The sequence below is a fragment of the Sinohyriopsis cumingii genome, chromosome 16 (assembly GCF_028554795.1).
Source record: "Sinohyriopsis cumingii isolate HCF-2022 chromosome 16, ASM2855479v2, whole genome shotgun sequence".
In the NCBI taxonomy this organism is placed as follows: Eukaryota; Metazoa; Mollusca; class Bivalvia; order Unionida; family Unionidae; genus Sinohyriopsis; species Sinohyriopsis cumingii.
This window is the reverse complement of record NC_142976.1, coordinates 73,136,562-73,149,670: the sequence shown is the minus strand read 5'-3', so window position 1 is coordinate 73,149,670 and position 13,109 is coordinate 73,136,562. Positions and strand designations below refer to the sequence as shown.

General features: G+C 32.4%; 1 protein-coding gene across 1 annotated transcript in view; it reads right to left on the bottom strand.

Moving 5' to 3' along the window:
* Positions 1–13,109, bottom strand: part of LOC149780777 (L-fucose kinase-like) — a 190,776-nt gene that overhangs the window by 52,508 nt on the left and 125,159 nt on the right. The window contains exon 19 of the mRNA XM_089937854.1: positions 8,338–8,495. Coding sequence (XP_089793980.1) covers positions 8,338–8,495 — 158 coding nt within the window. The remainder of the gene's footprint in view (positions 1–8,337; positions 8,496–13,109) is intronic.

Here is a 13,109-nt window from a genome sequence, read left to right as displayed (position 1 = left end):
AAAATGTTGCTATTAGAATAGTCCAGTGATTTTATCCTCTCATAAAATGTTGCTATTAGAATAATCCAGTGATTTTATAATCTCATAAAATGTTGCTATTAGAATAATCCAGTCATTTTATCCTCTCATAAAATGTTGCTATTAGAATAGTCCAGTGATTTTATAATCTCATAAAATGTTGCTATTAGAATAGTCCAGTGATTTTATCCTCTCATAAAATGTTGCTATTAGAATAATCCAGTCATTTTATCCTCTCATAAAATGTTGCTATTAGAATAATCCAGTGATTTTATAATCTCATAAAATGTTACTATTAGAATAGTCCAGTGATTTTATCCTCTCATAAAATGTTGCTATTAGAATAATCCAGTCATTTTATCCTCTCATAAAATGTTGCTATTAGAATAATCCAGTGATTTTATAATCTCATAAAATGTTGCTATTAGAATAGTCCAGTGATTTTATCCTCTCATAAAATGTTGCTATTAGAATAATCCAGTCATTTTATCCTCTCATAAAATGTTGCTATTAGAATAATCCAGTGATTTTATAATCTCATAAAATGTTGCTATTAGAATAATCCAGTGATTTTATCCTCTCATAAAATGTTGCTATTAGAATAGTCCAGTCATTTTATAATCTCATAAAATGTTGCTATTAGAATAATCCAGTGATTTTATAATCTCATAAAATGTTGCTATTAGAATAGTCCAGTGATTTTATAATCTCATAAAATGTTACTATTAGAATAGTCCAGTGATTTTATCCTCTCATAAAATGTTGCTATTAGAATAATCCAGTCATTTTATCCTCTCATAAAATGTTGCTATTAGAATAGTCCAGTGATTTTATAATCTCATAAAATGTTGCTATTAGAATAATCCAGTGATTTTATCCTCTCATAAAATGTTGCTATTAGAATAGTCCAGTCATTTTATCCTCTCATAAAATGTTGCTATTAGAATAATCCAGTGATTTTATAATCTCATAAAATGTTGCTATTAGAATAGTCCAGTGATTTTATAATCTCATAAAATGTTGCTATTAGAACAGTCCAGTCATTTTATCCTCTCATAAAATGTTGCTATTAGAATAGTCCAGTGATTTTATCCTCTCATAAAATGTTGCTATTAGAATAATCCAGTGATTTTATAATCTCATAAAATGTTGCTATTAGAATAGTCCAGTGATTTTATCCTCTCATAAAATGTTGCTATTAGAATAGTCCAGTCATTTTATAATCTCATAAAATGTTGCTATTAGAATAATCCAGTGATTTTATAATCTCAAAAAATGTTACTATTAGAATAGTCCAGTGATTTTATCCTCTCATAAAATGTTGCTATTAGAATAGTCCAGTGATTTTATCCTCTCATAAAATGTTGCTATTAGAACAGTCCAGTCATTTTATCCTCTCATAAAATGTTACTATTAGAATAGTCCAGTCATTTTATCCTCTCATAAAATGTTGCTATTAGAACAGTCCAGAGATTTTATAATCTCATAAAATGTTGCTATTAGAATAATCCAGTGATTTTATAATCTCATAAAATGTTGCTATTAGAACAGTCCAGTCATTTTATAATCTCATAAAATGTTGCTATTAGAATAATCCAGTCATTTTATCCTCTCATAAAATGTTGCTATTAGAATAATCCAGTGATTTTATAATCTCAAAAAATGTTACTATTAGAATAGTCCAGTGATTTTATCCTCTCATAAAATGTTGCTATTAGAATAATCCAGTCATTTTATCCTCTCATAAAATGTTGCTATTAGAATAATCCAGTGATTTTATAATCTCATAAAATGTTGCTATTAGAATAGTCCAGTGATTTTATCCTCTCATAAAATGTTGCTATTAGAATAGTCCAGTGATTTTATAATCTCATAAAATGTTGCTATTAGAATAGTCCAGTGATTTTATCCTCTCATAAAATGTTGCTATTAGAATAATCCAGTGATTTTATAATCTCATAAAATGTTGCTATTAGAATAATCCAGTCATTTTATCCTCTCATAAAATGTTGCTATTAGAATAGTCCAGTGATTTTATAATCTCATAAAATGTTGCTATTAGAATAGTCCAGTGATTTTATCCTCTCATAAAATGTTGCTATTAGAATAATCCAGTCATTTTATCCTCTCATAAAATGTTGCTATTAGAATAATCCAGTGATTTTATAATCTCATAAAATGTTACTATTAGAATAGTCCAGTGATTTTATCCTCTCATAAAATGTTGCTATTAGAATAATCCAGTCATTTTATCCTCTCATAAAATGTTGCTATTAGAATAATCCAGTGATTTTATAATCTCATAAAATGTTGCTATTAGAATAGTCCAGTGATTTTATCCTCTCATAAAATGTTGCTATTAGAATAATCCAGTCATTTTATCCTCTCATAAAATGTTGCTATTAGAATAATCCAGTGATTTTATAATCTCATAAAATGTTGCTATTAGAATAATCCAGTGATTTTATCCTCTCATAAAATGTTGCTATTAGAATAGTCCAGTCATTTTATAATCTCATAAAATGTTGCTATTAGAATAATCCAGTGATTTTATAATCTCATAACATGTTGCTATTAGAATAGTCCAGTGATTTTATAATCTCATAAAATGTTACTATTAGAATAGTCCAGTGATTTTATCCTCTCATAAAATGTTGCTATTAGAATAATCCAGTCATTTTATCCTCTCATAAAATGTTGCTATTAGAATAGTCCAGTGATTTTATAATCTCATAAAATGTTGCTATTAGAATAATCCAGTGATTTTATAATCTCATAAAATGTTGCTATTAGAATAGTCCAGTGATTTTATAATCTCATAAAATGTTGCTATTAGAACAGTCCAGTCATTTTATCCTCTCATAAAATGTTGCTATTAGAATAGTCCAGTGATTTTATCCTCTCATAAAATGTTGCTATTAGAATAATCCAGTGATTTTATAATCTCATAAAATGTTGCTATTAGAATAGTCCAGTGATTTTATCCTCTCATAAAATGTTGCTATTAGAATAGTCCAGTCATTTTATAATCTCATAAAATGTTGCTATTAGAATAATCCAGTGATTTTATAATCTCAAAAAATGTTACTATTAGAATAGTCCAGTGATTTTATCCTCTCATAAAATGTTGCTATTAGAATAGTCCAGTGATTTTATCCTCTCATAAAATGTTGCTATTAGAATAGTCCAGTCATTTTATCCTCTCATAAAATGTTACTATTAGAATAGTCCAGTGATTTTATCCTCTCATAAAATGTTGCTATTAGAATAGTCCAGTGATTTTATCCTCTCATAAAATGTTGCTATTAGAATAGTCCAGTCATTTTATCCTCTCATAAAATGTTACTATTAGAATAGTCCAGTGATTTTATAATCTCATAAAATGTTGCTATTAGAATTTTCCAGTGATTTTATAATCTCATAAAATGTTGCTATTAGAATAATCCAGTCATTTTATAATCTCATAAAATGTTGCTATTAGAATAGTCCAGTGATTTTATAATCTCATAAAATGTTGCTATTAGAATAATCCAGTGATTTTATAATCTCATAAAATGTTGCTATTAGAATAGTCCAGTGATTTTATAATCTCATAAAATGTTACTATTAGAATAGTCCAGTGATTTTATCCTCTCATAAAATGTTGCTATTAGAATAGTCCAGTGATTTTATCCTCTCATAAAATGTTGCTATTAGAATAGTCCAGTGATTTTATCCTCTCATAAAATGTTGCTATTAGAATAATCCAGTGATTTTATAATCTCAAAAAATGTTGCTATTAGAATAGTCCAGTGATTTTATAATCTCATAAAATGTTACTATTAGAATAGTCCAGTGATTTTATAATCTCATAAAATGTTGCTATTAGAATAGTCCAGTGATTTTATCCTCTCATAAAATGTTGCTATTAGAATAGTCCAGTGATTTTATCCTCTCATAAAATGTTGCTATTAGAATAGTCCAGTCATTTTATAATCTCATAAAATGTTGCTATTAGAATAATCCAGTGATTTTATAATCTCATAAAATGTTGCTATTAGAATAGTCCAGTGATTTTATAATCTCATAAAATGTTGCTATTAGAATAGTCCAGTGATTTTATAATCTCATAAAATGTTGCTATTAGAATAATCCAGTCATTTTATCCTCTCATAAAATGTTGCTATTAGAATAATCCAGTGATTTTATAATCTCATAAAATGTTGCTATTAGAATAGTCCAGTGATTTTATAATCTCATAAAATGTTACTATTAGAATAGTCCAGTGATTTTATCCTCTCATAAAATGTTGCTATTAGAATAATCCAGTCATTTTATCCTCTCATAAAATGTTGCTATTAGAATAATCCAGTGATTTTATAATCTCATAAAATGTTGCTATTAGAACAGTCCAGTCATTTTATCCTCTCATAAAATGTTACTATGAGAATAGTCCAGTGATTTTATCCTCTCATAAAATGTTGCTATTAGAATAGTCCAGTGATTTTATCCTCTCATAAAATGTTGCTATTAGAATAGTCCAGTCATTTTATCCTCTCATAAAATGTTACTATTAGAATAGTCCAGTGATTTTATCCTCTCATAAAATGTTGCTATTAGAATAGTCCAGTGATTTTATCCTCTCATAAAATGTTGCTATTAGAATAGTCCAGTCATTTTATCCTCTCATAAAATGTTACTATTAGAATAGTCCAGTGATTTTATGATCTCATAAAATGTTGCTATTAGAATTTTCCAGTGATTTTATAATCTCATAAAATGTTGCTATTAGAATAGTCCAGTGATTTTATCTTCTCATAAAATGTTGCTATTAGAATAGTCCAGTGATTTTATCCTCTCATAAAATGTTGCTATTAGAATAATCCAGTCATTTTATCCTCTCATAAAATGTTGCTATTAGAATAATCCAGTGATTTTATAATCTCATAAAATGTTGCTATTAGAATAGTCCAGTGATTTTATAATCTCATAAAATGTTACTATTAGAATAGTCCAGTGATTTTATAATCTCATAAAATGTTGCTATTAGAATAATCCAGTCATTTTATCCTCTCATAAAATGTTGCTATTAGAATAGTCCAGTGATTTTATCCTCTCATAAAATGTTGCTATTAGAATAGTCCAGTCATTTTATCCTCTCATAAAATGTTGCTATTAGAATAGTCCAGTGATTTTATCCTCTCATAAAATGTTGCTATTAGAATAATCCAGTGATTTTATAATCTCATAAAATGTTGCTATTAGAATAGTCCAGTCATTTTATCCTCTCATAAAATGTTGCTATTAGAATAGTCCAGTGATTTTATCCTCTCATAAAATGTTGCTATTAGAATAATCCAGTGATTTTATAATCTCATAAAATGTTGCTATTAGAACAGTCCAGAGATTTTATAATCTCATAAAATGTTGCTATTAGAATAGTCCAGTGATTTTATAATCTCATAAAATGTTACTATTAGAATAGTCCAGTGATTTTATAATCTCATAAAATGTTGCTATTAGAATAATCCAGTCATTTTATCGTCTCATAAAATGTTACTATTAGAATAGTCCAGTGATTTTATCCTCTCATAAAATGTTGCTATTAGAATAGTCCAGTGATTTTATCCTCTCATAAAATGTTGCTATTAGAATAGTCCAGTCATTTTATCCTCTCATAAAATGTTACTATTAGAATAGTCCAGTGATTTTATCCTCTCATAAAATGTTGCTATTAGAATAGTCCAGTGATTTTATCCTCTCATAAAATGTTGCTATTAGAATAGTCCAGTCATTTTATCCTCTCATAAAATGTTACTATTAGAACAGTCCAGTCATTTTATCCTCTCATAAAATGTTGCTATTAGAATAGTCCAGTCATTTTATCCTCTCATAAAATGTTACTATTAGAATAGTCCAGTGATTTTATCCTCTCATAAAATGTTGCTATTAGAATAGTCCAGAGATTTTATAATCTCATAAAATGTTGCTATTAGAATAATCCAGTGATTTTATAATCTCATAAAATGTTACTATTAGAATAGTCCAGTGATTTTATAATCTCATAAAATGTTGCTATTAGAATAATCCAGTCATTTTATCCTCTCATAAAATGTTGCTATTAGAATAGTCCAGTGATTTTATCCTCTCATAAAATGTTGCTATTAGAATAGTCCAGTCATTTTATCCTCTCATAAAATGTTGCTATTAGAATAGTCCAGTGATTTTATCCTCTCATAAAATGTTGCTATTAGAATAATCCAGTGATTTTATAATCTCATAAAATGTTGCTATTAGAATAGTCCAGTCATTTTATCCTCTCATAAAATGTTGCTATTAGAATAGTCCAGTGATTTTATCCTCTCATAAAATGTTGCTATTAGAATAATCCAGTGATTTTATAATCTCATAAAATGTTGCTATTAGAACAGTCCAGAGATTTTATAATCTCATAAAATGTTGCTATTAGAATAGTCCAGTGATTTTATAATCTCATAAAATGTTACTATTAGAATAGTCCAGTGATTTTATAATCTCATAAAATGTTGCTATTAGAATAATCCAGTCATTTTATCCTCTCATAAAATGTTACTATTAGAATAGTCCAGTGATTTTATCCTCTCATAAAATGTTGCTATTAGAATAGTCCAGTGATTTTATCCTCTCATAAAATGTTGCTATTAGAATAGTCCAGTCATTTTATCCTCTCATAAAATGTTACTATTAGAATAGTCCAGTGATTTTATCCTCTCATAAAATGTTGCTATTAGAATAGTCCAGTGATTTTATCCTCTCATAAAATGTTGCTATTAGAATAGTCCAGTCATTTTATCCTCTCATAAAATGTTACTATTAGAACAGTCCAGTCATTTTATCCTCTCATAAAATGTTGCTATTAGAATAGTCCAGTCATTTTATCCTCTCATAAAATGTTACTATTAGAATAGTCCAGTGATTTTATCCTCTCATAAAATGTTGCTATTAGAATAGTCCAGTGATTTTATAATCTCATAAAATGTTGCTATTAGAATAGTCCAGTGATTTTATCCTCTCATAAAATGTTGCTATTAGAATAGTCCAGTGATTTTATAATCTCATAAAATGTTGCTATTAGAATAGTCCAGTGATTTTATCCTCTCATAAAATGTTGCTATTAGAATAGTCCAGTGATTTTATCCTCTCATAAAATGTTACTATTAGAATAGTCCAGTGATTTTATCCTCTCATAAAATGTTGCTATTAGAATAGTCCAGTGATTTTATCCTCTCATAAAATGTTACTATTAGAATTTTCCAGTGATTTTATCTTCTCATAAAATGTTGCTATTAGAATAGTCCAGTGATTTTATAATCTCATAAAATGTTGCTATTAGAATAGTCCAGTGATTTTATCCTCTCATAAAATGTTGCTATTAGAATTTTCCAGTGATTTTATAATCTCAAAAAATGTTGCTATTAGAATAGTCCAGTGATTTTATCCTCTCATAAAATGTTGCTATTAGAATAGTCCAGTGATTTTATAATCTCATAAAATGTTGCTATTAGAATAGTCCAGTGATTTTATCCTCTCATAAAATGTTGCTATTAGAATAGTCCAGTGCTTTTATCCTCTCATAAAAGTACTGCAACCATGGCACTTCCTTCCATACAATATGTCTACCAATGATTAGTGAATCCATACAACATCCAAACACATTTAATTTCACTAAAATTACATTTTACTAATTTAGTTGAAAATCATTCATGAAGTAATAATAATAATAATACATGTAGTAAAATGCTGGTCAAATGAAAAGGATAAATGAAAATCTGAGTTTTATCTTAATTGATTTCAAGGAGGTACTCAATTAATTTCTTGCAAAAATGCAAAGAAAATGTATAATATAACATAATTCAACTAATCTCTCCAAAGAAATTTTGAAATTCTATAAACTCTCTCACAACCAGATTCTCCTTTCTATGAATTTCTATGTACTTCCTTGCAACCTCATTCACCTTTCTATGAATTTCTACAAAAAATTTTGCAACCTCATTCTCCTTTCTATGAATTTCTATGTACTTTCTTGCAACCTCATTCTCCTTTCTATGAATTTCTATAAACTTTCTTGCAACCTGATTCTCCTTTCTATGAATTTCTATATACTAATTTACTTTCTATGAATCTGTATATACTTTCTTGCAAAATGATTCTTTTTTATGAATTTCTTTATACTTTCTTAAAAGCTGATTCTCCTTTCTATGAATTTCTATATACTATTTTGCAACCTGATTTCCTTTCTTCTATTCCATTAAACAAAATGTTGAAAGAGGACATTTATGTCATATTGTTTCTGTAAATTACTTCAAGCAAGTTGAACGCCTTGGCCCATGATTTGTTGGCTGCAGGCCCACTTCTTAAACCTCCTTTTGGGCCAGCCATGCATCCCAGAACATCAGCAATATTAGCCAATGTGCGTGCTTCAATGCCAGCCTGTAGTTCATTGGTGTGGTCAGTGGCCACTGAAAGATGTCAAACAGAAAAGGCTAAGAGACAAATGGTCATTTAAAAAAAAACAGACAGGCATCAGTGATTTAAGTTTCATAAATGCATGCACTTTGATCAAAGGTTTACAAATAAAACTGTTTAACTTTTATGAATCTTCATTTGGGGAAAAATGTAACTGTTTAATCTGTATGTTATTGCACTTCTTCATATGCTTTACTTGTTTCTGCAAGTTTAAATTTGGTTCACTGGTGATGATCCTGCAAACATTTGACAAAGATAAAAATGTGAATTTGTCATTTATTATAGATATCTTATGTACTCACTTCTAAGTCCAACTACAAATTGTACAGACCCAGATATGCCATTGCATAATGTACTGGCAGATAGGGGTCTATGTAATTTGTCAGGAACAACCACCAGAATAAACATAGACCATCATCTGCCAGTGCATTATGTGATGTCCAGTGAGAAGGAAGATACATGTAGCTTTGACTGTTATGCTAAGCTCAACATGTACTCACTTATAATTAGAGTCCAAATGCAAACAACACAGACCCTGATCTGATGTTGCATAATGTGCTGGCAGATCAGGGTCTATTGTGTTTGTTCTACTAAATAATTCTAGCAATCAATGTAGACCCAGACTTGCCAGCATACTGTGCAATGGCAGATCTGAGTCTGTGCAGTCCGCAATGAGACTTTACTTCTAAGCAAGTACATACATTACCCATCATAATGAAAGTAATCAAACATTGTTCTGTGACAAAGTGTGATTTCACATCTTTCTGCCAAACTTAGGCATAATAATATGATCTCTGAAACAATATTTAATTTGTCCCTATAAACACTACAAACTTTCTCTAATAATCAGGTCTACTTTTACAAAATTGGTTAGTACATTAAATTTCAAAGGATTTTCAATCTGCATGGAAACCTAATAAGCATAATTAGATTTATATGCAGTGAAATCTTTTGCACAGATGTTGAAAAATTAATTAAACATTAACTATAGCTACATTTATGAAGTATGAATGCTCCCTCTGTACACCTAAAGAAACTTCAAACTTTTTCAAAATTTTGGGACAATTTGAAAAATTTCTACAATTAACATATGCGGCGGTTCGAGTCTAAGATTCAGCCAATGTGGGCATGTGAGAAAGCTTGCCAGTAGCTTCTCGTGGGTCGGTGGTTCTTTCCAGGGTTTTCCGGGTTCTTCCTCCACCATTAATACTGGCTGCCATGTATAGCCTATCGTGCTGAAAAATGGCGTTAAACCCCACAACAACAACAACAATTAACATATGCATACAAACATCTGATTACCTAAAATGTTATTAATTTGACTATGCTAACAAGGTTCCTATAAAAAATGTCTAAGGAAAATCTATAACCTTTTCAAAAATGTGGCAAATGTATGGATGGGGATAGGGCACTAATTCTGAAGATGTAATACTTGATTGTTACATTTTACTGTTATGCTGCTTTATTTTCCATGACAGAATTTACTTTTGTCACTGTAAGAAAAATCCATCATCTCAATAGATGGAAAGCTTCAGGCAACAAGAACTAGAAAGAAGTCTTCTTATTCAGGGACACCAACTAACTTTGGGATATCATAGTGTTATATCATTAAACTTAGATTACCCCCACCCCATAATTTTAACATCAGTAATATATTACCTGTCACTATTACATTGCTGAATTTTCCAGGAGGTTGATAGCCACAAAACTGGTTTAAAGAATTGTTGTTTAGAGTTTAACACCATTTTTCAGCACATGATAGGCTATAAAACCCCGGAAAGAACCACCGACCCACGAGAAGTTACTGGCAAGCTTTCTCACATACCCACATTGGCCGAATCCGAGACTCGAACCCACGCAGAAAGAGGTGAGATGGCAGTGATCCATAACGGATGGCACTTTAGACCACTTGGCCACTCGGTGCCTCCCTGGTTTAAAGAAAAGGATATACTCACGTTAATGGTAAGGATATGCAAGCTGGTGTCTGCTTGGGTCACTAACTGTGCCACAACTATAAGCCCTAAAGAAAATATGTCTTCGTTCTGGTGTGCTGAAGACAAAAGGCAGAAGAAAGAGAAAGCAGTGTGTAAAAATCAAAATGCAGCTTTCATAACCTCATCCAATGATGAATGAGATAAAAAGGCCTGTAAGGCAGTAATAGCTCAGACCTCATGGGCTTTAATCTTCATGAATGAAAGGTTCATCTCAGCTAGGGAACACCTTGCCCCTCCTGAACAGACTATCCAACGAAATATTTTTCTTCAGAAGGACGTTCCAAACCCTCCATATTTGATTGACACAACCGTGTATGGCTAAAAAGACACCCTCATTCCAGACTGTGTATGTGGAGGGTAGTTTCTTCCAAGAACCATATACCCTGCTGAACTTGCCCTTCTGACTCGTGAGCAGCCCACCCTGAACCAGATGTGCCCAGATACAGATGTGAGTAGGCATCAGGGTCACCCCGAACCAGACGTGCCCAGATACAGATGTGAGTAGGCATCAGGGTCACCCTGAACCAGACCAGATGTGCCCAGATATCGATATGAGTAGGCACCAGGATCATGCATTGGGACTATGTTCATACAGTGGTCCTGATTTGCTTACCAACTTGACTCATGTTGAAATTCAATCTTAGAGAAATTAAAGCTGTCAGAGAATCCTTCAGCAGCTTCTATTTCACCAAAAAGGCGAAACTAGATGGGGTGCAAGTGCAGTCTTCTTAAGCAAACCAGGTCTGCCATGGAGTTCATGGTCCCTGAAGGGGTTAATATAAGGGAGCTGAAAGCAAAATCTTGGCTTACAGTGACTCAACAAGCAACATGATTCTGTCCATTCTAGCATAGGGGCATACATGCTAATCTCCCCATGTATACAAAATCCTGAGAGGGAACTAGCTACAGTTTCTCTTGGTTTGGAAACAGCCACAACCAGGTTATTATGAACTGCAGCAAGATCTTGTCTTAGGGACTCAATGAAACCATTGTAGCTCAACCAGTCATTGCAATACTGGAGGATAGGGATCCCAAGTGATCTCAGCTGGGCAGAAACTGTTCCCATCACTCTGGTTAAGGATCTTCATTCAGAGATAAAAAGGCTAAAACATGAAATTGAAAAACCTCCCAGTCCCGACCAAACCAGAGGTACTTCCAGTGAGGAGGAAAAATTGGGATATGAAGGTACACATCCTGAATGTAAATGGAGTCTGCCCAGTTGCCAGACCATATAGCAATCCTGGCTCAAACTGTAGTCTTCATCTTGAATGATTCCTCCTGAAGATACATGTTTAAAGTAGAATGATCAATATCAGCCAAAAGTTTCCACCCATTTTGGATACCAGGAAAATTCTGGAGCAGATGGCTAGATACTGGTCATTTAACACCCTCTCGAATGTCTCTTCTGTTAACAGATGTGCACATCTTTTCTTAACCATGCTAGATGTGACTGTTTGCAAAGAATGGGGGACTGTGCTAGAGGAGGCTACCCCTAAAACTGAAGCTATTATCCTTTCTTTATTATAGAGAGGACCAAACCCATTGTCTGTTATGCTCAAACAGACCTCTAAAGAGAAGGCTAGACCAGCACTTACTGATCTCCTTCAGAAAGGGATGCATGACAAGAAAGAGAATGAGTCTCTAGGACTGCCCCTACCCCTTCTTTAGGGAAGGGAGAAATGTCCATAAACTTCCTCTCTGGCAACTATGTCAAGCTCCAGATGGGCAAGAGGGAGACTTATTTGGAACTTAAAGAATTTCACTATAGTCCATATGGTGAACTGGTTGGATACACTTTCCTTATATGCAGAAATAAGGGACCAGTATTAGGTTCTTACTTTGATCCTCTATGATTTTTGAAGTATCCAAGAAAACATCCCTGCAAAGGTATAGTTGTTTTGCTGATGGCACCATGGACACAGACAAGGAATGCTATGAGATTTTCAAGTTCCTCCAGCAACAGCTGTAGCATGACTGGAAAAAGAGATTCCTCCTTCAGAAGATTGGAAGAGGCTGTCAAAAAGAAGCAGCTATGGAATCTAGCAACCTAGCCTTAAGCTCTGGTGCTTACATTGTCTGAAATGGAGGGTGAGCCCATGTCCCCATGAAAATTCATCCCTTGCAACACCTATGTATCTGGGGGTGGGTATGGGGACTGGCATGGGAGTGCATACTGTAGCTAGCTGCGGAGACCTGAGGTCTCAGGTAGAGGTGGGAACAGACTGCAGATAGTGTAATGAGGGAGCAACAGGAGATCTGAACATGAGGCAGCCTCCAACTAGAGAAAGTTTTCTTGTCCTCTATACCCAAAAGACCACACCTGTTCCTCCTCTACCGCCTGAGTCAACATATGGGAGGAGGTAGAGAACCTAATGGGAAGAGGAGGTGCTGTCTTGGTCATCTCTTTGGCAAACTCATTACAGTTTAATAGGATAGTAACAATATCTTTGTCATGCTCTTGCCCCTGGGAGGTACAACATTTCAGCCCCTTGACGCTAGGAGCAGATTTGGCAGGAGGACGAGGAAGCTTCTTGACTTTCCTTGAGCATTTGAGGATAATGACTGGCATACCTCCCTCCTCTTCGGCTCTACATATGCAAGTTATATGGCTCC